This window comes from Paroedura picta, chromosome 3 (assembly GCF_049243985.1).
Source record: "Paroedura picta isolate Pp20150507F chromosome 3, Ppicta_v3.0, whole genome shotgun sequence".
Taxonomy (NCBI): domain Eukaryota; kingdom Metazoa; phylum Chordata; class Lepidosauria; order Squamata; family Gekkonidae; genus Paroedura; species Paroedura picta.
In genome coordinates this window covers 121,014,697-121,040,421 of record NC_135371.1, presented here as the reverse complement: position 1 = coordinate 121,040,421, position 25,725 = coordinate 121,014,697, and the positions used below count along the sequence as shown (strand labels likewise).

Here is a 25,725-nt window from a genome sequence, read left to right as displayed (position 1 = left end):
TGTTGAGTTAATTGTAGCATTTGAATAGGAGCAAGAGCCTCTTGTGGCGCAGAGTGGTAAGGCAGCAGACATGCAGTCTGAAGCTCTGCCCATGAGCCTGGGAGGCTGGGAGTTCAATCCCAGCAGCCGGCTCAAGGTTGACTCAGCCTTCCATTCTTCCGAGGTCGGTAAAATGAGTACCCAGCTTGCTGGGGGGTAAACGGTAATGACTGGGAAAGGCACTGGCAAACCACCCCGTATTGAGTCTGCCATGAAAACACTAGAGGGCGTCACCCTAAGGGTCAGACATGACTCGGTGCTTGCACAGGGGATACCTTTACCTTTACCATTTGAATAGATGCAAAAATAATTCCTTGGCTTTCTACTTATCTGATAAAAGGAGAAATGTTTACCTACTTGTTTGTATTGAGCCCATCCAGATTAATGTGGGCAACTGGTTAAGTGATTAAGTGTGGTAGCTTCTAATCTGGAGAGCCAGGTTTGAATTTCACCCTCCTTTGCATGCAGCCAGCTGGGTGACCTTGGGCTTGTCACAGCACTGATAAAGCCTGTTCTTGCAGAGCAGTTTTGTCAGAGCTCTCAGCCGCACCCACCTCACAGGGTGTCTGTTGTGGAGAGAAGATGGGAAGGCAACTAAGCAACTTTGAGTCTTCTTCAGGTAGTGGGAAGCAGGATATAAAAACCAATTTTTCTTCAAGTGATTCCTAAATACTTCGGAGCTGAAAGTACAGAGCAAAGGTTCTATATATGGAATGCTGAACTGGTGCCAGTGAAATGTATATGTCCCAGTTTGACAATTACAGTCTAAAGATTTATAAAGTTCAAGTCCCTAACTGGGAATTTCTAGTCAGAAATATTTTTGCTTCTAACAGGATGGTTGAAGGCGTTTTGGCAGCTATTGCCAAACCTGCATTGGACATAAAAGCACTCAAACTTGGAAGTGAGCCAGGCTGCTGCTAGTTATGCTAGAGGACTGTGGTATTTATGCTTTAGGACAAGCATCAGTGACTGTGAGAAAAGTCCAAACTTCTCTCAGGGTCATCAGCATTACATGCTCCATATGTTCTTTAGGGCATCTTTAAAAAGTTCATGTGTGCATCTTCTAGAATACCATTTTGTATTAGATATGTTCTAATCCCCCTATGATGGTGTATGTAAACCGCCTTGACCATATGGAAGGGCAGTATAGAAATAAAATAAATAAATAAATAAGGCTAGTCTGAAGAATTTTTATTTTTTTAGTTTTAAGAAGTACTTTCATTGACTTATCCAAAAAAATCAACTACAAATTTGAAAAATTTTGGTGAATAAATAGAGGGTTACTTACTGGCACTCAGATAACTTAAAATTTGTTTTTCTCATCATTCCATCTCATCACAGCTGACTTACTTCTTGAAGGTTTTAACAACTACAGATTCCTAGCCAATGGTTACATTCCCATTCCTGGCCAGCAAGACAAAGATAACTTCCAGGAGACAATGGAAGCCATGCATATCATGGGTTTTTCTCATGATGAAATCTTGGGTATGTCTGGAATACAGGTAGAAGGCAGAGTTATGTATATTTAGGTGTACAATACATCACATTTAATGGATGACAAGTGGAAAGTAAATTTAATGCATGTGGCATTTCACACAAGTGCAGAATTCAGCATCTGAGCATTCAGTTTTCATTAATCATCAGTTCTTAAAGTAGGCATGACAGTACATAGAAAATGCTTGTGAACCCTGAGAGGATTTTGATGGAATAGTGCATTAGTGTCATAAATACCTTATTGCCCTTCTTTGTGACCAGTGGAGTAAGCAGTGCTAAGTAAGGAAATATATGCAAAACTGTAGCAATCACATAATCACATAAATAGCTCTTTTACACAACTGGATTTTCTTCGTGTAACCCAGTTCACTACGTTTAAATACTGTGTTTGATGTTTGTAGGAAGTGTTCTGATTTCTTAAGTGGTGTAGTTAAATGCACGTATGAACAGACCTGAAGTAGAAGCAGTCTGTCTAGTGCAGGTACCAGTTGTTTGTTCTTTTAATGAACTGGGTTGCTGGTCAGATATGGATGGGTGAATTTATTAAAACCCCAATTACCTATTTTATGTGTTTCTTTCACAGCTATGTTGAAAGTAGTATCTTCAGTACTACAGTTTGGTAACATTTCCTTCAAGAAGGAGCGAAACACTGACCAAGCATCAATGCCAGAAAATACAGGTAAATAAATTATGCAAATGTGAGAAATACTGAATTTTAACAACTTTTGGTCACCAAAGAAATAGAATATTTTTGTGGTGGAGACAAATATATAGTGTGGTTTCCTAGAGATGTATGTTGGACTTATGTTCAATTTTTAGTTATCTGGAACTGGGGGTAAACAATGAGACAGTAAAGTTTCATTCATTCAGGATGGGGAAAACAAGGGGATTGATAGGTGCACCAAAGGGACTCCTCCAACCTGGATGAGTGTATGAAATTCATTTTAAGTGCAAAGGGGTGTGTCATCAGGGAAAAATATCTTGATTTCACATATATGCTGGTGGGACCTGAATGAGTGTGACATCAGGGAAAACTACATTTGATTGGGGCCAATTAAATGTCCGTGTAGTGGAATGCAAACTTTAAAAAAGGCAAATTGTGTGCTAGGAATAATCAGAAAAGAATGGTTGCTGAAACTTCCAAGTTAATTAAGCCCTTATACAATACCTGTACAATATCCATATCAGCCATTTTTGTATTGCATGCCATTCTGATTTCTGAAACTCAAAGACATTGAAGAACTAGGAAATTTACAGAAAAGAGCAGTCCAAGTTATTATGGGACAAGGCTTTCAAGACAAGACTTTAAGAATCTGGCCCTTTTTATTTTAGCAAAAAGCAACAGGTAACATCACAATAAGTCCTTTCTGTGCTTCTGCTGTAAAGTTATCTGTTATTGACAGGTATGGTTATAACAGTCACACCCAGCATTTAAGTACTGAGAGGCTTTTAGTAAACCTTTGTACAACTACTTTAAAAGACTATTTTTAGAAATCGGTGGACTGTTAGAATTCCCTGTGTGAAGGTATTTTCTGTTCTCTTTGGAAAAGTATTTGAACTGTGACCTCATTAAGAACTTATCAGCAAAGACTTTAAAACTGGTATGTATATTTAACTTAGTTTATTTTGCTTGGATCTATATGATGTTTATGCTGCCAGGGAAAAGGATCCCAGAGCCAAGCACGGCTTGTGGCAGAAATGAAGAATGCAAATATTATAGTTAGAAAGTCTGATGGTTGAAAGGTCAAGGGTATACATAGGATTGACTTTATCATTTAATGCTCTCTGTTAGAGACCCTGTGTAATAAAGAAAGAAAAAGAAATCTGATAACATTTGTAACATTTTCTCTTACATGCCTAATTTGTAGTCTCTTTTTTGCAAAGTTAATCATAGTTTAAAAACACTGCATGTTTAATTTACTGTACTGTCCATGTCTTTAGATGAGCTGTAAGGGAAGAAAAAATACAAGTAGTTAGCAAGATGTTTCACGTTCCTCCTAATGCAATTTGATGTGTTTTGTGGTTCACTAAACTTTCTTCAAGATCATAATAGTAAATTAATTTTGGTAAAAATCCATGTTCTGACTTAACCTAGCATAACAACATATACCCTATAGCAGGGGTAGTCAACCTGGTAGGGGCTCATGGGAATTGTAGTCCATGGACATCTGGAGGACCACAGGTTGACTACCCCTGCCCTATAGTGTATATGAAATTGCAGAGATTCGGTAACATTCTGTTTTGGTATGTCCTGACTTAAATAATGCCAGTTAGTAGATAAATCTATTATTAATCAGTATATTTCATTGTAAAGTTTGGCTGATTTCTGTTCTGTCTGTCACCACCCTCCCCTGTGGCTCAGGGCAGTTTACACAAAACATGGGAGAACATGGAAAAGTACAATATAACTCAGTAACAATGTCAAATAAACAACAGTAACAATAGTGGTTCCAGTAGGTTCAAGAACTGGTTGAACAGCATTTACATGTTAACAATCCCATGGTTGGTCAGTTCAGGATATTTAGTTCATGAAGAGGGATTTTGGGGGGCCTGGTAAATGTTGTCGGTTTGGTTGACATCAACTAAATGCCTGACTTTACTCACGTCTTTATGTTTGTTCCTATAAAGATTCCGCTACTGTGTTTTTTAGTAACCGTTTTTATACTATTTTGGAGGAACCCTGGGGTTCCTGATGGCATATCAGGGGTTCCTTAGTTATTTTTATTATGTTGTTTATAGTCTGCTTTTTTCACTGGAACTCAAGATGAATGATGCAGACAGTCAACATAGCTGACGGGATGGGCCATTCAGTGAACGAATGTAGTAGGGTAGATTCAAATGAGTAGACGTGTTGGTCTGAAATAGCACAATAAAATCAGAGTCAGACTGCGGAAGAGTGCTTGCACTCGAAAACTCATGCCTTGAATAAATCTTTGTTAGTCTTAAAGGTGCTACTGGACTCTGATTTAAATGTAGTAGGAGTTAGGGTTGTAGAAACAACCAGAAGTCTAAAAAGAGAACAGAAGCAAAGCAGAAATATTAACATGACACATTATATAATGCAAAAATTACATTATAGAATCCTAATTTCAGTAAGGTATACACACTAGTATAGAGCACAGTCCCCAATAATTTATCCAAGTAACTTTGTGAAATGTTTAGTACAGCGTGACTCTGTTGCCTGTGTAGAAAAGCCCTCTTGAATAATTTAGCTTTGCATAGTTTGCAGAAAGCCAGGAGAGTGACAGCCTTTGATCTCTTCAGGTAGGACATTGCATAATATGGGGGCCACAACAAAGAAGGCACGTCTACACAAGCACTTGTTAATTTGCCCATTTGCTAGGATGAGCAAAACTGTTGGGAGGGGGTCATGGGGGAGAGGCTTATGAATTGAGCCTGATAAGTGGTGGTAGCTTGTGAAAATTAAAAGATGAAGAATTGTGGACATGCATACTCACCACTTTCAATATTCTGTTGCAAAGTAAAGCTGCATAGAGTGTTCCAGCAAAATAATTGGATGTTCAGCGTGTTTGCAGGAATTAAATGTGCATCCTTAAAATATCCCTGCCTAGAACCCTATGCATTGTGCAGGGATTCCATGGCAGATAGGCAAGTTGAAATGGAAAGCTTCTATAAATAGGCAGGTGAGGAAACTCTTTCCTAGAGCACTTTCTTCTAATGTTAAATTTAGTGGTGGTGTCTGATAACTGACTGCTTCCCCCCCACAGTTGCACAGAAACTCTGCCACCTCCTGGGGATGAATGTAATGGAATTTACACGAGCAATACTCACTCCACGTATTAAAGTTGGAAGAGACTATGTCCAGAAAGCACAAACCAAAGAACAAGTAAGCTTCAGCTTTAAGCCAACCAACTTTACTCTGTTTCTTTTCCCGTGGGTAGTGATTGATCAACTCGTGGAGTGGCTCTCAAATTGCTGCTGGGCTTGGTAGCCTAGGTTTTCCCCCTACTAACCAAGGGTAAAGTCAGGAGCCTTGGTTTGCTGACTGAGAAGGATGAGGGTTGGAGACTGGAATGGAAAGAAAACTGTGGAGTGGAAGTGACTTGGGTGTGTGTTTGTTAATTCCCCTTTCCAGTGGGTCCTAATGTTGTTTAACTGTATTTGCCGGCTTTTATTTTCTGTAGATGCTTCTCTAGCAACTTGCTTAAATTTTGTCTTATTTTTTCAGGCAGACTTTGCAGTAGAGGCCTTGGCAAAAGCTACATATGAACGGCTTTTTCGCTGGCTTGTTCACCGCATCAACAAAGCCCTAGATAGAACTAAGCGGCAGGGGGCTTCCTTCATTGGCATCCTGGATATTGCTGGATTTGAAATCTTTGAGGTACTTAAAAAATGACATTTAACTTGTTTTATTATATCTGTATAGCAACATTTATCAAGCTTATCGTGTAGTCAAGTCAAGTCTTTATTATTACGGTACTAGACCAGTAGTCAAATTACAAGATACATAAAAACATATGGCATTAACAAGATAAAAGAATAATTGATAACTTTTGTTGTTGTTATGTGCGAAGTCGTGTCCGACCCATCGCGACCCCATGGACAATGATCCTCCAGGCCTTCCTGTCCTCTACCATTCCCCGGAGTCCATTTAAGTTTGCACCTACTGCTTCAGTGACTCCATCCAGCCATCTCATTCTCTGTCGTCCCCTTCTTCTTTTGCCCTCGATCGCTCCCAGCATTAGGCTCTTCTCCAGGGAGTCCTTCCTTCTCATGAGGTGGCCAAAGTATTTGAGTTTCATCTTCAGGATCTGGCCTTCTAAAGAGCAGTCAGGGTTGATCTCCTCTAGGACTGACCGGTTTGTTCGCCTTGCAGTCCAAGGGACTCGCAAGAGTCTTCTCCAGCACCAGAGTTCAAAAGCCTCAATTCTTTGACGCTCGGCCTTCCTTATGGTCCAACTTTCGCAGCCATACATTGCAACTGGGAAGACCATAGCCTTGACTAAACGCACTTTTGTTGGCAGGGTGATGTCTCTGCTTTTTAGGATGCTGTCTAGATTTGCCATAGCTTTCCTCCCCAGGAGCAAGCGTCTTTTAATTTCTTTGCTGCAGTCCCCATCTGCAGTGATCTTAGAGCCCAGGAAAATAAAATCTGTCACTATCTCCATTTCTTCCCCATCTATATGCCAGGAATTGAGAGGGCCGGATGCCATGATCTTTGTTTTCTTGATGTTGAGTTTCAAGCCAACCTTTGCACTCTCCTCCTTCACCCGCATCAACAGGCTCTTTAGTTCCTCTTCACTTTCTGCCATTAGAGTGGTATCATCTGCATATCTGAGGTTGTTGATATTTCTCCCTGCAATCTTGATCCCAATTTGTGACTCCTCTAATCCCGCATTTCTCATGATGTGCTCTGCATACAAGTTAAATAGGCAAGGCGACAGTATACAGCCTTGCCGAACTCCTTTCTCAATTTTGAACCAGTCAGTGATTCCATGTTCAGTTCTCACTGTTGCTTCTTGACCTGCATATAAATTTCTCAAGAGACAAATAAGATGCTCTGGTATTCCCATCTCTTTAAGAACTTGCCACAATTTGTTGTGCTCCACACAATCAAAGGCTTTAGCATAGTCAATGAAGCAGAAGTAGACGTTCTTCTGGTACTCCCTAGCTTTCTCCATGATCCAGCGTATGTTGGCAATTTGATCTCTAGTTCCTCTGCCTCTTCGAAATCCTGCCTGTACTTCTGGAAGTTCTCGGTCCACATATTGCTGGAGCCTAGCTTGTAGGATTTTGAGCATAACTTTGCTAGCATGAGAAATTAGTGCAATGGTGCGGTAGTTTGAACATTCTTTGGCATTGCCCTTCTTTGGGATTGGAATGTAAACTGACCTTTTCCAATCCTGTGGCCATTGTTGAGTTTTCCAAATTTGCTGGCATATTGAGTGTAGCACTTTTACTGCATCGTCCTTTAAGATTTTGAATAGTTCAACTGGAATGCTGTCACCACCACTAGCTTTATTGTTGCTCAGACTTCCTAAGGCCCACTTGACTTCACATTCCAGGATGTCTGGCTCCAGGTCAGTAACTACCCCACTGTGGTCATCAGTGATGTTAAGTTCGCTCTTGTATAGTTGTTCTGTATAATTTTGCCACCTTTGTTTAATCTCTTCTGCTTCTGTGAGGTCCCTACCATTTTGGTCCCTTATCATACCCAACTTTGCATGAAACGTTCTCTTCATATCTCCAATTTTCTTGAAAAGATCTCTGGTCCTCCCCATTCTATTGTTTTCTTCTATTTGTTTGCACTGTTCATTTAAGAAGGCATTCTTATCTCTTCTAGCTTTTCTCTGGAATTCTGCATTCAATTGGGTGTATCTTTCTCTTTCTCCCTTGCCTTTCACTTCCCTTCTCTCCTTAGCTATTTGTAAAGCTTCCTCAGACAGCCATTTTGATTTCTTGCATTTCTTTTTCTTTGGGATGGTCTTAGTTGCTACCTCTTGTACAATGTTGCGAACCTCCGTCCACAGTTCTTCAGGCACTCTGTCTATCAGATCTAATTCCTTAAATCTATTTGTCACCTCTACTGTGTATTCGTCGGGGATATGATTTAGTTCATACCTGAGTGGCCTAGTGCTTTTCCCTATTTTCTTCAATTTAAGCCTAAATTTTGCAACAAGAAGCTCATGATCTGAACCACAATCAGCTCCTGGTCTTGTTTTTATTGACTGGATAGAACTTTTCCATCTTTGGCTGCAGAGCACATAGTCAATCTGATTTCTGTGTTGACCGTCTGGTGATGTCCATGTGTAGAGTCGTCTCTTGGGTTGTTGGAAAAGAGTGTTTGCTATGACCATTGTATTCTCTTGACAAAATTCTACCAGCCTGTGCCCTGCTTCATTTTGTACTCCAAGGCCAAACTTGCCTGTTATCCCGGTTATCTTTTGGCTTCCTACTTTAGCATTCCAATCTCCCATGATGATAAGCACATCATTTTTTGGCGTTGCTTCTAGAAGGTGTTGTAGGGCTTCATAGAACTGATCAACTTCATCCTCTTCAGCAGCAGTGGTTGGGGCATAGACCTGGATCACTGTGATGTTGAATGGTTTGCCTTGGATTCGAACTGAGATCATTCTGTCATTTTGGGGATTGTATCCCAAGACTGCGTTTCCTGCTCTCTTATTGATTATGAAGGCTACTCCATTTCTTCTGCGAGATTCTTGTCCACAGTAGTATACCTGATGGTCATCTGAATTAAATTCACCCATTCCTGTCCATTTTAGTTCACTGATTCCTAAAATGTCGATGTTCAGTCTTGTCATTTCTTGTTTGACCACGTCCAGCTTGCCTTGATTCATGGATCTGACGTTCCAGGTTCCTATGGAATAAAAATCTTTACAGCATCGGACTGTCTTTTCGCCACCAGTTACTTCCACAACTGAGCGTCCTTTCGGCTTTGGCCCAGCCGCTTCATTCATTCTGGCGCTACTCGTACTAGCCGTCTGCTCATCCCCAGTAGCATATTGGACACCTTCCGACCTGAGGGGCTCATCTTCCAGCGTCATATCGTTATGCCTATTGGAACTGTCCATAGAGTTTTCATGGCAAAGATACTGGAGTGGTTTGCCATTGCCTTCTCCAGTGGATCACCTTTTGTCAGAGCTCTCAGCTATGACCTGTCCGTCTTGGGTGGCCCTGCACGGCATAGCTCATAGCTTCACTGAACTACGCAAGCCCCCTTGCCACAACAAGGCAGCGATCCTTGAAGGGGGAATTGATAACTAAAATATTATAAAAGATAAAAACATTCCAGCTATAAGAATCACTCTGGTTTTAAAACTCACCAGGGTTGGGAGGTGGCAATCATTGTACCTATACATAAAAAAGGGAATCTGACTGACCCAGCCAATTATAGACTGATAAGTTTACTAAGCGTAATAAGCAAACTCCACGCAAAACATCTTCAGTGGAAACTTCGGGATTGGCTGGACCAGAATAATTTTCTGGCAGACGAACAAGGAGGATTTAGAGAGGGTTGTTCAACACAAGATCACTGTACAATACTTGATAATCTCGTAGTTAAATACTCTTCCAGCTCTATGACAACCCTGTATGCAGTTTTTGTTGATTTGAAATTGGCTTTTGACTCTGTGTCAAGGGAATTACTATGGGAGTTTATCGTGTATAATATTGGTTATGCTTTTTGAAAAATATGTCTATAATCTTCCAGGACTTTGTAAACTCAAATATTGAAAGTTTGGTGTTCTAGGTTCTCAGCCATGGATGATTGCATTCCTTAATGGCTCTGCTTTTGTCTTTTTAAAGCAATGTTAGCAAAGTCCAAAAGAGCATTTTTGTTGTTGTTGCTATTAGCTTGACTGGCTTGCTAAGCATTCCTTTATATATATTGACCAAGTACTTGTATAATTTCTCCAGCAAAAGTTGCAGTTATATCAAACACTTTAAAACTAAGGTAATTATTTCTTGATACTTTCCATAGTTAAACTCCTTTGAGCAACTTTGTATCAACTACACCAATGAGAAGCTGCAGCAGTTGTTCAACCATACCATGTTTATCTTGGAGCAAGAAGAATATCAAAGGGAGGGCATAGAATGGAACTTTATTGACTTTGGACTAGATCTGCAACCTTGTATTGATTTGATTGAAAGACCAGTAAGTTGTTATTCTTGTGGCTTCAGCAGCCAGTAACTTTTTCAGCTAAATGTTATAAATGATTCCATGAACTTCAGTGAATTGAATATCAGGTCAAGGACCACAGCTAATATTGTCTTCTAAGACTTGTTTTTCTTCTGTGACAAGTGCAGCAGGCCTGCCATTCTGATCTGTAAGTTTTTTTTTCTTCTTTTAGCAAACTGATTATTAGGCACAAACTGAACTACAGAGCAAAACTCATCAAAAAAAAATTGCCTTGTTTGTGGTTTGTGACAGGTCTCCCATCATGAATTTCCATCAATTTTTAAAGCCATTTCTGCGGTTCATGGATATAGCACAAAGCAGCAGTTTAAAGGGATCCCAAGACTCTTTAAATCCCTGCTTTCTGTTCCCCAAAAGAACAGCTGAGCATCAGGCAACATCCTGCTTTCCACCATTCAGCTGTTGTTCGTGCTTTCTTAAGAAAGCATGGGAGCTCCCTACTGCTCAGTTGTTTTTCACACATTCTAGTGCAGCTTCTTTGCATATACTCTGCTGGGGTTTTTTGCTGTTTCTGAAACCCCTTTAAAGGGGTTCCTTTCAACAGGATTTGCAGGGCCATGAACTGGTTCGGTTTTTGAACAAACCTTATTTGATTCCATTTGTGGTTTGCCAAGCCCAAATGTACCCAAGGCAAATCTGTTCTCAGGTTGAAAACTGAATCCATGGGTAACTGTGGATGTTCTGGTGTTCCATTTCTTGTGACATATCTTAACTAGCTTTATATACCAGTTAGGTCTTGATTGTTTGATAATATGTCAATAGTTTTGTATTGTGGTAGTTTGTCATAAGTAGAGATGCTGCTTGAAAATAAAATCAGTAACTCTAATCATTTATCTTCTGTTGTTGCTGTTAAGGTATGACTCGAAACTTGCCTTAGCAGTGATTATTCAGATGCACTGATATGATGAAAGGAAAATTGGAACTATGTTAGGGGCAAAAAATACATACTGAGAACAACTTCTATCTCTTTTGCAATTATTTCCTGCTTAGGCAAACCCCCCTGGTGTACTGGCTTTACTGGATGAAGAATGTTGGTTCCCTAAAGCAACTGACAAGACTTTTGTAGAAAAGTTGGTCCAAGAACAAGGTACCCATTCCAAATTCCAAAAGCCTCGACAGCTGAAAGACAAGGCAGACTTCTGTATTATTCATTATGCAGGAAGGGTAAGAATCCAATCCAGTTCCTTTAACCTTTTGCAAAGTATTCAGGAGGAGTGACTGTGCACACTTCTAATATAACTGTCAGCTAATGAACAGAAACATTTTATCTGTAGCTTTGATTATTAAAAGTAAGGCCACTATCTAAATCAACTTTCAATGCAGTCACTCTTCTTCTTGAACCTTAATAATTTTAACTATAATTAGACAGTGGCAGATGGCAGATATTCTCATTGTGGCCAATATGCTTGAGCTAAGCATCCTGCATATAGGTCTTTTCAGAACAGCTTCCAAAGTGTTTCCAACAGAAGCTGCCTTGGTTGATCTCACTGAAAATGTTGCCTGGGAGAGAAATGAAGTCTACAACTCTGTTATTTCTTCTGTAGCGTTTAGTGGCCTTAAACACCACTGGTCACAGTAACTTTCTGGCTCAGCTGACCAAGATAGATATTGTAGGCATTGTTCTAGTGGTTCCATGCTTATTTCAGCAATCAGTACCTGAAGTTGATACTGGGGAACAAGGGCTTAACTCAAGCGTTTATGTGATGGGTCCCATCTTGTCTCCATGCTGTAATATCGATGTGGAGCTGCTGGGAGAAGTCATTCAGAGGTTTGAATTGAAATGTCGTAAGTGTTCTGCTGACATGTAATTCTTGTGTTTCTGAATGTTATTAGATCAGTGTCTACAGTGGCACTGGATTCCTGTGGTGAATAGCATATTTAACCAACTTGATTGGTCTGCCCGTTCTGGCTCTTTCTTGAGGTATCACTTGGCTTTAGTTAATCTAAACTCATTCTGCAGTAAGATCATCTAGACGCAATGTGCTTTACAAGTGACTGCCTTTGAAAATTGCTCCTTATTACTTGCTATCACTTTCAGAGAGCGTACCTTGCTGGTCTGTTAAGGCAGTGGTCCCCAACTCGCGGGCCGCGGCTCCCTCTCCCCACCCTCCTCCCGCAGTAAAAAACTTCCCAGGCCGCAAGCTTGCGGCCCAGGAAGCTTCTTACTGCGGGAGGGGGGGAGAGGGAATCAGGGCTGCGGCCGGGCCGCACATCGCGCACATCCGCATGCGCGGCTGAAATCGCGCATGCGTGGCACTTTTGCGCATGCGCACATGCACGAAAGTGCCGTGCATGTGCGATTTTGGCCACGCATGCGTGGCATGCGTGGCATGCGCGGGTGGGCAGTTGCCCTGCCGGTCCCCAGCCTCAAAATGGTTGGGGACCACTGTGTTAAGGTCTACACTGGTTGCCATTTAACTTCTGTATACAACGCACTGGTAATAACTGGGAACAGAGCATTTTAAGGGACTGTCTTTTCTTTCCCATATGAGCCGTCCCACTTGTCCCCTGTCTTCTGATGTAAGGTGTGTAAGCATTGGGATTGGAGCTCTGTTGTTATGCTGAGACTCTGGTGTTCCTTCTGTATATTGTTCTGTCTGATGCCAGGTTGTTTTAGTTTCTGGCACCAGATGAAATCTCCGCGCCATTATTTTTGAGTTATTTGGGACTGATGTGAGCGCAAGGTCTCTTCCTATCAACTATTTTTTGAGCTGCGCCTCTTTCGTTTTGTGCCTTGCTTTTTAGATCTCACTGCTGGTTTTACTACTGGATTTATATAGGTCATTGTATATTGATACTTAGGGGTTTGGATTTTTTGTTTAATATTCATTGTTGAAAGTTTCCTTGCTAACAATATGCAAAATACTGGTTATAACTATTTTATATATATTTAACTATTTTTGTATATTTATTATGCAGCCTATTCAAATTCAGCTTCAGTGCTTTGTGGGCTAGGCAGAGGTGTTCAGATCATTCAGGTTGAGTAGCTGCTTCCCTGTTAGCGAAGCATTCATTACCCAAAGATGCCCAAGACACTTGAACAGAAACATTATACATTTCAAATTGAGCATAATGTCTATAGAAAGAATAGCATTTGTTTATCAATATTACTTTGTGCCTTTGAGCACTGTTTCTTAAAAAAAGATCAAGTAAGAAATACCAAAACACCTTTTCCATTTTCTTCAATCCAGGTAGACTACAAGGCCGATGAGTGGCTTATGAAGAATATGGACCCTTTGAATGACAATGTGGCCACCCTCCTACACCAGTCTTCTGACAAGTTTGTTGCAGAGCTTTGGAAGGATGGTAAGTGTCTGCTTTGAATCTACATGACAAATGGAAGTTCCCTGTGGATCACTTAGTCAGTGTTTCTAAGGCTTGATCTGGAAACTTTTAACACCTGGATTGCTGTGAATTCTCAGTAATTTTCAACCAGAATTTGCAGTGGGATGATTCTGAACCGCTGGAGCGATATGAATTAACTCACTTTGCTTGTGACATAGAGCAGCTGCATTTTGTGTCAGTTCTCCAAGCTTCTTAGCTATAAATATATATTGAATAAACTCTTACTACTTTGTCACAATTGTTTAGGTGTGTATCTAAAACCACCTTTTTGGAAGTAAACCAGTTTCAGCCTTGTATGAGATTCAGAAGTGTATGGGTGGGTTGACGTGACCATATATGGTCATATCACCCAATAAACGTTTAACAATTTTTTTTTAAATATAAAAATTAATTAACTCCCAGCCATTTAGGAAACCCTTCCAGGGCCACCAAGAAACCCCAGGGTTTCACAAAACTCTGGTTGAGATAGCCTGATCTAGACATTTGTATAGCTTTAAACTAGTCCCCCTGAAGCTAGAAAAGTAATACTGTATGCACTATTAATAGTTTTTCCGTTGCTGGTAACTGTATTGGCTATGACAGCATATCTACCAACAACCACAGAAGCAAGTAATGCAGTAGTTAAGCTAGCTTGTATTGCTTGGCTTGCTCTCAAGACAGTGTTGTAATTTAGGATCTTTTTAGTTTTTACTTCACATTACCACTGATTTGTGAACCAAAGTTATACAAGTGGATGTATGGAGCCAAACTCAAGAGTATGTAATGGCCCAGAATGGTTCATACAGTCAACAACCTAAAAATGTCATGTTGTGTCGCAGAGCAGGGCACGTGTGTTGGTATGCACTTGATGTGTGTAATGCTTGGATTTTTGGAATCGCCTTCCACTTACGTGCCCTCTTGTTGGTAAGTGAGTAATGGTGCTAAAGTGGGAGAAGAAGGAAAATTGTTTTAGTGTCTCTCATTTTCCTCTGTCCCTTTCTCCCCCCTGTCTCCCACCCCATGCATGTCTTAAATGGATGGCATTCATAGAGTGCATCTGACACTTCAGATGCTATCCATCCCAGCTATGGGAGGGGTGGGGGGAGAGAAGAAAAAAGGAGGACAAAAAAAGTAATGGAGAGATGCTACAAGTATTTTTTGTCCTCTCTAGTGCCTCTTACTACTGTCACTTATTGTCCATCAGGCAGGCAGATGAGTGGAGGGGCAAATCCTTCTGGTTTCAGATTTACTATCCAAACCAGGCAGCTGGGGAAATCCTTTTACTTTTAAAATGGGGATTCGGAGCTGCTGAAACTCATGCACTAACTCACAGAAGTACAAACTTTGTCAGCATCTCTAATGTCCCTGTTATTTGTGTTGTAAGTGGAATGTATGGATGTTGGTTCACTGCCCCACTAAGCATGCACACAGTGTTTCTACACTGAAGATATGGTGAATCAGCCTTACGTATACAATGTAAACAGTTGATATGTAAAAAAATGTTATCTAGTTAGTAGTATAGAATCTGTATTTTATGTAATGTTTCCTTGTAATCTTTTAGTCAGCCTCTGTGCCCTGGGATGACTAAACTGCCTGGGATCCACAGTGGCCTGTCTACTTCTGTAATACAAGGTTAAAGCTTGCTTGCAATTCTAAATGGTATTCTTTTTACTAACAGGACTGTCTTGTGTATCTGCTCTTTGTTCTTGCTGTTTCTGTGCTGTAGAGATTCACAATATTCAGAGAGCCTCTTTCTATGACAATGTTACTGGTCTTCCTGATGCACCAGGTGAATGAAAAAGCTAGGTCTCCTAAAAGCAGGATTTGAACCTATACAAAAACCATTCTTGCTTGTAGACCAGCATGAACATTTCATTTCATCCTAACCTTAGCCTCCCCGAGTCAAGTGTTCTTAGTGCATACCTGTTCAGTTGCTACCTCATACACACATAGTGTCTCATTTTATGTACCTCACTTTTAGAAGCTTTGCAAATGAATAGCTGCATTTTGAAAAAAAGAGGCTGGCTTATCCAATATATTCTGGCTTTAGATATTTGAAGTTAGAATTCTCAGAGCTCTGTTATATGTTGCACATGTTTATGTTGTCTGTATACAACTCAAAACGAGATACAGACAAATGGCTAATGCAGAGTTTTGTTTTGGTTTTGTGCCTTTAGACCTGAAGTTGAATAGCATGTTGAATGTCCTTATTTGGAAACTGCTCAGTACTAGTGTCATACTATTAAGTGCCTACATGTCAAAAGATGACTTGTGGGAACAGTACTTGGGTCAGACAGAGAAGATGTGCCAGGCTGATACACTCATGTCACCCATTTTTGCTTTAGAGTACTACTAAACTTGAATCATTCTGTTAATATTCTGATTTTTTCAAGTTTCTCTGACACAGAGAACTCTTACTTGGCTATCTATGGCTTGACTGGTTGGTTTAACAGTTAACCCTTTATTTCATTTTTCCACTGGCTAAAAGCTTTGTATTATACAAGCATTTCAGTTTGATATTTTTCCTTGCTGGGTGATAAAATTTTGCAGAAAATCTATATGTGAATGTGGATGTATCTTAGTTAAACTTGTGGGTATAGGTCCAAAATAAAGCAGTCTCCCCCTTGTCACTTTCTCTAAAATTGCTTGTCTGCTCTGATTTCTGTGAAGCAGGTCCAGTAACTTAGTCCCATTTATTTATTTGCTGTCAAGTCACAGCTAATTTATACTGCCCTTATGGGGTTTTCATGGCAAGAGATGTTCAGAGGTGATTTGCCATTGCCTACCTCTGTGTCACAATGCTGCTATTGCTTGGTGGTCTCCCATCCAAATACAAGCCGGGCTCAGTCCCACTTAGCTTCTGAGAACTGACGAGATCAGGCTTGCCTGAGGCTTATCCGGGTTGGGGCTTTAGTCTCCTTATTAGGGCCAATTACAACATCGCAGTTTAGTGAGCAACCTTCTGTATTTTGCTGATCGCTTAATCAAGCTAAACAAAGATGGAGGTTGAGGTTGTTATTGGGCATGATGGGGAAAGCCTTCTTGTCTGTGTATTGCAGCAGTTTTCAGATAGAGCACAGAAAGTTAAGCCACGCCAGGTGTTAAAATCAAATACTGCTGAGATAAAAGAACTAACATCTGTTCTCCCTTTGAAATAGGATCTCTCAAAGCTAGCAGTTACCTGTCTCAGTGTTGCTAACAGCCCACTCTGACTACTATATTTTTGTCACTACTGGAAAATAACAAATGGGTCCTATAAATGGAGCAAGTCTTCCCTCTGTTAAGTAAGAATGAGCATTTGTTTTTGCAAGTTGCATGCCCCTTAGTCACTACCCGGTTTAGTTCTATTTTCTAACTAGTACATCACCTTAACCTCTAGCTTTGCTACTACATTTTAGTATGCTTTCTAGCTTACTATAGGTTCACATTTTCCATTTAGCACTAGTGTGTGTGTCATCAAGTGCCATCAAGTTGCTTCTGACTTATGGCATCCCTTTGAATGGGATCCCCTCGTCAACAGCCATTCTCAGGTCTGTGGCTTTCTTTGAGTCAGTCCATCTCATGTTGGGTCTTCCTCTTTTCCTGCTACCTTCAACTTTTCCCAGCATTCTTGTCTTTTCATAGTCTCAGTTTAGTCATTTTTGCTTCTAGGACGAGTTGAGGCCTGATTTGGTCTAGAATCTACTTCTTTGTCTTTTGGGCAGTCCTTGGAATCAATAAAACTATCCTCCGACGCCACATTTCAAAAGAATCTACTTTCTTCCTGTCAGCTGCTTTCAGTGTCCAGCTTTCACACCTATACATAGTAATGAGGAATACTATGTCACCAGCAATCCATCCTTTCATTTTATGATCTTTTCTAGCTCCTTCATGGCTGTCCTTCTCAGTTTCAAACTCCTTCTTGAGTGCAATCTCGCTTTTGGTTGATGATAGAATCAAGGAATAGAAAATCTTGAACCATTTCAATGTCTTCGTTGATAGCTGTATAATTCCCAGTAGTCATCTTCTTGATGTTCGACTGTAATCCTGCTTTGGCCCTTTTTGCTTTAACCTTCAGCAGTAGTGGTTTCAAGTCTACACTGTTTTCTTCTAAGAATGTGGTGTCATCTGCTTATCTCAAATTGCTCATGTTCCTTACACCAGCTTTCTCTCCAACTTCATCTAAATTTAATCCAGCCTTTTGTACGATAAGTCCTGCATATAAATTGAACAGGTAGGGAGATAAAATGAATCTTTGTCTGACACCATTGTCAGTTGGAAACCATTCTGTTTCTCCATGTATTCTGTCCTAATAGTAGCCTCTTGTCTAGAGCATAGGCTGCACACATCAAAACAAAGATGCTGGGGCACACCCATTTCTTTAAACCCAACCATCGAAGAAGAAGAGTTGGATTTTATACCCTGCTTCTCTCTACCAGAAGGAATCTCAAAGCAGCTTGCAATTGGCCTTCCCTTCCTCTCTCCAGAACCGGCACCCTGTGAGGTAGATGAGGCTGAGAGAGCCCTGTTACTGCTCTGTGAGAACAGCTCTATCAGGGCTGTGACGAGCCCAAGGTCACCCCACTGGCTGTGTGTGGGGGAGTGGGGAATCAAACCAAGTTCTCCAGGTTAGAAGCTGCTGCTCCTAACCACTGCATCAAGCTGGCTCCAGTAGAGGGAGATTCAAATAGCTGCTGGCTTTTATATTATGAAGGGGAGAATAGCTGTTATCTGTGCTCAGAAAGCCTATTATAATCGGAGATGTACCTGCATAAAGCTTGAGTAATATCTGACGATGGAGGGACACTCTGTCATTCCCAGTAATACATTTTTCTTGATCCTAATAAAAAGTAGTTGGTCCTAATAAAAAGTACTACACTACTAGATTTTTTTCATGAATCCCCATTGCTACCTATAGACTGATTAGGCACGGGAGGGATAAGCCAGGCTGTCACTCGCACAGCAGCAGGGCAAATTCCCGCTGACAATTAACATCGCTGTCAGCCCAGCCCTGGCCTGCTTTAGGGCCTCCGATGCCCCTGAAAAATCAGTGTTCCCTTTTCTAATGGGGACACCATTGGCAGCTGTAATGAGGTAGGCCCATGCATACAGGGAAGAGCCAGGTCTTCCAGGTCCAGAGCCCCCCCTTCCTACGGTGTCCCAGGAAGGGCACACACAATGCCCTGTTTGGCTCCACAGTGCTTTGTGGAGTGGAACAGGGCATGTTTTTCACTCCCATGATGGTGGGATAGCGTTGTGATACTATCCCACCTTCGTGAAGTGAAATCCCTCTTCCCCCTTCCCCCGCCTCTGCAGCAAGGTATGGTGGAACCTTTCTGCTCCGGCTTCATGTGCATGTACAAAAAGCTGTTGTAAGCCATGTCCGGTGGGGGAAATCTTTCGCTATCAGTACACAGGACATGATGGGGCGCTAGAAAACAGCATTGCCTAGTATAGCCACTACTGTGCATAATTGGTCATAGTTTCTATGAAACTGCTAAGATAATTTTTGTATTACTCTTGAATGGATTTCTGTATTTGTGAAAACACTGAAGACTTTGTTGTTTGACCCACCACTGAATGACATGTATTTGCTTAATTTTGTGATGGGGTGGTGTATTTAAACCTTGGTCCATCTGTTGCTGGTGGTGTTTCTCTTTGTAAACTAGCGTTTTAAAAGTATAGAAGTGCAGAAAGTCTGCAGATCTGAAATATAAAGTTTGTGCTGCAGTTCACCCATCATTTTTCTCACTGGTAGATTGTGTTTTTATAGCACAAATCTAAAATGTGGCATAAGTTTTTAGCTTTAGCTGGGGCAAATAAAACACCATGTCAAATGTGTTTACATTTCTTGCTATTTATAAATTAATAGCGAGTCTTTTGCCTCATATTTTTACAGTACCTCAGTTTCTTACTTTACTTACTTTACTGATTGACCAAGGCACTTATTTCCAGACTGAAGCATGCAAGGCAAACATAAAATGCATGAGTTAACATTTTTACGTCCTGACGCTATCATATGAGGAAACTACTAGTTCAATGGCTCAAACAGAAACCTTCAGCCTAGCTGCATTCTAATGTTTTTGGTTGTTTTGAATACCCATCTCTGCTCAGGTTTGATTGCTTGTTTACTTTCCTGTCCCACTTTAAGGCCAAAAATATGTCCTGCAGGTGTTGGAACATTTTCTTCATTTTCTTGAAGATGCCATAGCTGGTATTCTTCCAAGACAATGAAATAGGGCAGTTAGATTGACATCCCGTCTTTGGTTCCTGAAAAAGAGACTGAATTAATAATTAATATAAATAAATATTTTAGAAGTTTCAGTTATGTTTAATATGTATGACAAATCACTAAACTTGCCCTTGGTGCCATACGAGATTTCCATTGTCGTATTTGTAATATAGAAATTATATTTCATTTTAATGTTCTGTCAAGTAAAAACAAATTAATACTTCATTTTTCATACTCTTAGTTTTGTAAAAAAAGATTTCATCTACTGCAGATGAAGGAGACCTTTGGTGTTGGTGTGTTGTATCTAGTGCAGGCTTAATATATTGGCAGTGCCATCCTAAGCATGTTTTTTGAGAAGTAAGTTCTTCTTACTTCTTCTGTGAAAGTTGGACCATAAGGAAGGCTGAGCGTCAAAGAATTGAGGCTTTTGAACTCTGGTGGCTAGAGAAGACTCTTGCGAGTCCCTTGGACTGCAAGGCGAACAAACCGGTCAGTCCCAGAGGAGATCAGCCCTGACTGCTCCTTAGAAGGCCAGATCCTGAAGATGAAACTCAAATACTTTGGCCACCTCATGAGAAGGAAGGACTCCCTGGAGAAGAGCCTAATGCTGGGAGTGATCGAGGGCAAAAGAAGAAGGGGAAGACAGAGAATGAGGTGGCTGGATAGAGTCACTGAAGCAGTCGGTGCAAATTTAAATGGACTCTGGGGAATGGTAGAGGACAGGAAGGCCTGGAGGATCATTGTCCATGGGGTCGCGATGGGTCGGACATGACTTCGCACCTAACAACAACAACAACAACAACAAGTTCTTCTTAATCCCTTGTAAATGTTCATAGGGTTGCATCCATAGTAATTTAAAATCTTTGGCTATGTTGTTAAAGATTCCCAGGGTTTTTATTTATGGCTTCTTGGTCAGGTTTTTTTTTTTTTTAATGAAGATGGAATGGCTCTGATGCACTTGAACAATAAAATGGTGACCTCTGTGCTTCCTGGTACATAATTGTCAAAGCTCCGATGTTCTGCCTGGTGCATTGCTTTAATCCTGCTGCATCCATACCTGCCAACTGCTTTGCCCACAGATGGCACCTTCTACCATTTGTCTCAAAACATGTGTTGCACCTCTCTTAAATCTGCTCTGTTTTTGCTAGAATGTTAATGTTGCATTCTTATTGTCTATAGTGGACCGTATCGTGGGCCTAGATCAAGTCACTGGGATGACAGAGACTGCCTTTGGCTCAGCTTACAAGACCAAGAAGGGCATGTTTCGTACAGTGGGCCAACTATACAAAGAGTCTCTCACCAAACTGATGGCCACACTTAGAAATACTAACCCAAATTTTGTTCGTTGCATCATTCCAAATCATGAGAAGAGGGTAAGTGCTGTTATAAAGACTGTGCTCTCTTGATAAGTAGTATCAAGCAAAGAAAACTTTTCTTTGAGGCTTTACACAAGTATCAGTAGTAACTTGATCCTTGTGATCAGTTAACTTTAAAAAAATCAAGTAGGGGTATAAGCAAAAGACTGATAAAACTGGCAAAATGATCTTATAGCAGAATTTTTGTTTTGTTTTGTTTTGTCCCGTTCCCCCCCCCCCCCCCAGGCTGGGAAGTTGGACCCCCACTTAGTTCTAGATCAGCTTCGCTGCAATGGTGTCCTGGAAGGAATAAGGATTTGTCGGCAAGGATTTCCGAACAGAATAGTGTTCCAAGAATTTAGACAGAGGTACTGGGTCTGAGTGTTGTTGCAACTACATGTTGAAAAAACTGCCTTTTCATCTGATTTAGAGTCATTTTTCCCTTTCATCATCTTAGTTTCCTTCCACTTAGGATAGAGATCTTTGCTTAGAATTTGTTAAATGAAAACTAGGATCTCTTTCCTTTGCTGATGGCTTAACAACTGGCCTTCTGATTGACTTGTAGATATGAAATCCTGACTCCTAATGCAATCCCTAAAGGTTTTATGGATGGGAAGCAGGCGTGTGAGCGAATGGTAGGCCCTTCAGTAACTTCCTAATGTTCCAAAAAATTACTTTCTTCATATTCTGTATGTAAACCGAATGGATTTGACACTCTCACAGATCAGAGCATTGGAGCTGGATCCCAACTTGTACAGAATTGGACAGAGCAAAATATTTTTCCGAGCTGGTGTCCTGGCACATCTAGAGGAAGAAAGAGATCTAAAGATCACAGACATCATTATCTTCTTCCAGGCAGTATGCAGGGGATACCTTGCCAGAAAGTAAGTAAATATGGTAATCTTAGCAAATGCTTCTGAGGAAGTGCGTTGCGCACATGAAAGCTTACACCGTGAATAAAATTTAGTTCATCTAAAAGGTGCCATTGGACTGAAACTCAGTTCTGTTGCTTCAGGCCAACATGGCTACCCACCTGAAGAAATTTCCCCATGTCATCCATAAAAACAGGATTCACTGGAAACTTGTTAAGGTTTAGCTTAACTGCATTACAGTGAGATACATATGACCCCTCAGATTTATTGGTTAATTAATGATTAATATGAAGCTTTTATGATCTTTAAGAAAATGTTTCTTTTATGTGGTAAGGCAGCGTTCTGGGATCCATCCTTTATTTCCATAATAAAAGCAAAAATTATCATTGGCCCTACTACTTCTAAGATTTTTTAAAAATAAATGTGTTGTTCTGTTTGTTGAAATGCAAACATTTTCAGCTATTTGACTCAAATACTATTGGCTATTTGTTTTCAGGGCCTTTGCTAAGAAACAGCAGCAGCTAAGCGCATTGAAAGTCCTGCAGAGAAATTGTGCTGCCTATCTGAAGCTAAGGCACTGGCAGTGGTGGAGGGTGTTCACAAAGGTAAGTAGCTTTTTTCTTATGTGGTGTTTTGAACATCGAGAAAAGTGATTTACCTTTTTGCCCTCATTGTCTGGGCCATACTTTGCAGGTGAAGCCTCTGCTTCAGGTGACTCGCCAGGAAGAAGAACTTCAGGCTAAGGACGAGGAGCTGGTGAAGGTGAAGGAGAAGCAGATAAAGGTGGAAGCAGAGCTTGAAGACATGGAAAGGAAACATCAGCAGGTTTGTATATAGGATCTGACTGTACAGAATCCCACTGACCTAGGTATTTATTTTATTGTACTTTTATTCTGCCTTTCTCCCAGTAGGTTTAATGTGGTAATTTGTTGATTTTTGGCTGTGGCATAAAAACAGATCAAACACTTCTGACTATAGTATTGAAGGGGCAGTCTCTTATGTCTAAATAGTTTTAATTTTGTAGAAATTTGAGACTGTACTTTGCTTAGGGAAAATGGGTTTGAGAGCAGACAAAAAAAAGAAGAAAAAAAAAGGCCTGAGTTCAGGGAAGCTTACTTTACTGTATATTCAAATGGGTAGCTGTGTTGGTCTTAAAGGTGCTACTGGACTCTGATTTTACTGTATATTGTTTTCCTTGTGCAAACAAGGGGACTGGACCTTACCAGTGGTTGGGTGCACAACACCAAAGGATCGCTGCAAAAATACATCTTTACTACTTTCTAAAACAATGTATATCAGAAACCCGAATGTTTGCACCCGAAAGCTCACGCCTTGATTAAATCTTTGTTGGTCTTAAAGGTGCTACTGGACTCTGGTTTTATTGTGCTACTTCAGACCAACACGGCTACTCATTTGAATCTATGTATATATAAGCACTTCTTTTATACGTGGAAGTATATCGACCTCCTTGTTGTATTTAGCTTTTGGCTGCAGGAACAGCCGGAGTATAATGTAATGGGAGTGGACTAGAGCAGGGAGGTGGCATAGATGGCATTTTGTGTTGATTCCTGTCTATGTGCCCTGTTCTCCAGCATTGCCACTTCTTTTCCCCGCCCTCAAAGACAGCATGAGAAAAAACTGAAACATGGAGCTGTAGTAAAACCTTTCTTCCAGTAATCTGGCTCAAAGTCTTTGTAGCTTCTAACTGTGGAAGACTGTTCATTCATGCACACTATTGATTAGCATCATTTTAAAGTGGAGATGAGCTTTATCAAACTTTCCTGTATCTGAGGAAGACTAATTTCCCAAAGACTAGCACATTGTTTTGTGAAATCTTACTTAAAAATTTTAAATAGGCTTTTATGTCATATTTGTAGCTGTTGGAAGAAAAGAATATTCTTGCAGAGCAGTTACAAGCAGAGACAGAGCTTTTTGCTGAAGCCGAGGAGATGAGAGCCCGCTTAGCTGCCAAGAAACAAGAGTTAGAAGAAATTTTACACGATTTAGAATCCAGAGTGGAGGAGGAAGAAGAAAGGAATCAGGTGCTACAGAACGAGAAGAAGAAAATGCAGGCTCACATACAGGTATATCCTGATGCACTGACAAATAGGACCATCAGATAATATGCCTCAATATTGGAGTGGTATCCTGGTTTTAGTAAGATTTTGAGCTGGGTGAAAACCATAGGCAAGTGTTCATTTTTTTCCTATCTCAGGATCTTGAGGAGCAGCTTGATGAGGAAGAAGGTGCGCGACAGAAGCTGCAGCTTGAAAAAGTAACAGCTGAAGCCAAGATAAAGAAGATGGAGGAAGAAATTCTACTCTTAGAGGACCAAAATTCTAAATTCCTTAAGGTGACAGCTCAAACTCAGCATTCCTCTCTAGTGCTAGTTAATGTGGTAAAGTGGCAAAAAGTATGAATTCTGACTTGCCTGACATTTTTGAAAGGCAGAGAACAGTGGCTCGTAGTGAACAGGAGCGATGTGTCTTACTGCATCAGCACCTCTTCTCTGAAATTCTGTAATGTTCATGTAGTGTGTAGTGTTGAGTTATACATATCAGTTCAGTCACAGTTTGAGTCATTTCACAGCTTATATATTGTTTAAATTCTGAATAGACGTTCACATAAAGGAAAAGCATTATATGGTGTATAGGGGAGGGCACACTCCAGCTTCCCCCCTATTTACCTATAACCGAATGAGCTATCAGCACCTGCTGACTCTTAAAGTTGTGGATTCAGATTCACCCCACCAATGCAGAGAACAACCCCTTGTCAAGAACTGATACTGTGTTGCAGCAATGTTATAAGTTGCTCAGAAGGAATAAGCCTCCTATTCAGTGACAAGATAGATGGGGCTTTGTGGCAAATATGACCTCCTTCTAGTGAAGTAAAGGGCTCATTTCAAGTGTCTCAATTTTGATATTAAGTGAGATTGTGCTCTCAGGTCTGTTTGAAATGCCTCAAGATATACAACTGCTCATTCAGTTTTTTTTGGGGGGGGGCTTTTATTTGCAATGGAATGTACTGCTAACATCAGTTCTGTAGTACTTGTTATATAGTTAATAAGGTTTTGGTAGTTTATTGTAGCTTGGCCTTAATTTTGCTCTCTGCTTTAAGTATGGGCTGTATCAGGACATGCTTTAATTAGCTCCAAGTACTTGCTGCCTGTTAACTTTATGATCGCTAGCCCTGTACAGTTGTTCTAAAATATGCTAAAACAATCTATAAGACACTGAAAAACAATGGAAAATATTATACCCATTAAAATGAATTTCTCATACTCAATTAGGAGAAGAAATTAATGGAGGATAGAATTGCAGAGTGTACATCACAGCTGGCTGAAGAGGAAGAAAAGGCTAAAAATTTATCTAAACTCAAGAACAAGCAGGAAATGATGATCACAGATCTAGAAGGTTAGCCCATTTCAAAAATTTGTGGTACACATTCTGTTACTCAAAATAAGCATGTGTTTTACTACCTGTATATACTATTTTTTAGGGGCAAGAATATTTGACTCCTATAAGCCTAGTAGGATGAATGCAGCTCTTGGTAAAATAAATGTTTAGATGTTTGTCATTTTTGTCTGATACTATATTTAGAATTATGGTGTTGGAGACGAATGCAGCAAATACCATGGACAGCCAAAGTTACCAACAAGATAGTTTTAGAGAGGAGCAAACCAACTATGTCATTAGAAGGGAAGATATTATGGCTAAGGCTCACTTACTTTGGACACATCACGCGATCAAACTC

General features: G+C 40.4%; 1 protein-coding gene across 3 annotated transcripts in view; it reads left to right on the top strand.

Moving 5' to 3' along the window:
* Positions 1 to 25,725, top strand: part of MYH10 (myosin heavy chain 10) — a 95,728-nt gene that overhangs the window by 42,616 nt on the left and 27,387 nt on the right. For all 3 annotated transcript variants that reach the window (XM_077327486.1, XM_077327485.1, XM_077327484.1), the window contains 16 exons: positions 1,381 to 1,524; positions 2,117 to 2,212; positions 5,262 to 5,380; positions 5,723 to 5,875; positions 9,995 to 10,168; positions 11,201 to 11,374; positions 13,402 to 13,516; positions 20,925 to 21,118; positions 21,347 to 21,468; positions 21,666 to 21,735; positions 21,824 to 21,984; positions 22,469 to 22,577; positions 22,666 to 22,797; positions 23,850 to 24,056; positions 24,188 to 24,325; positions 25,262 to 25,385. In XM_077327486.1, the coding sequence (XP_077183601.1) occupies positions 1,381 to 1,524; positions 2,117 to 2,212; positions 5,262 to 5,380; positions 5,723 to 5,875; positions 9,995 to 10,168; positions 11,201 to 11,374; positions 13,402 to 13,516; positions 20,925 to 21,118; positions 21,347 to 21,468; positions 21,666 to 21,735; positions 21,824 to 21,984; positions 22,469 to 22,577; positions 22,666 to 22,797; positions 23,850 to 24,056; positions 24,188 to 24,325; positions 25,262 to 25,385 (2,232 nt within the window). The remainder of the gene's footprint in view (positions 1 to 1,380; positions 1,525 to 2,116; positions 2,213 to 5,261; positions 5,381 to 5,722; positions 5,876 to 9,994; positions 10,169 to 11,200; positions 11,375 to 13,401; positions 13,517 to 20,924; positions 21,119 to 21,346; positions 21,469 to 21,665; positions 21,736 to 21,823; positions 21,985 to 22,468; positions 22,578 to 22,665; positions 22,798 to 23,849; positions 24,057 to 24,187; positions 24,326 to 25,261; positions 25,386 to 25,725) is intronic.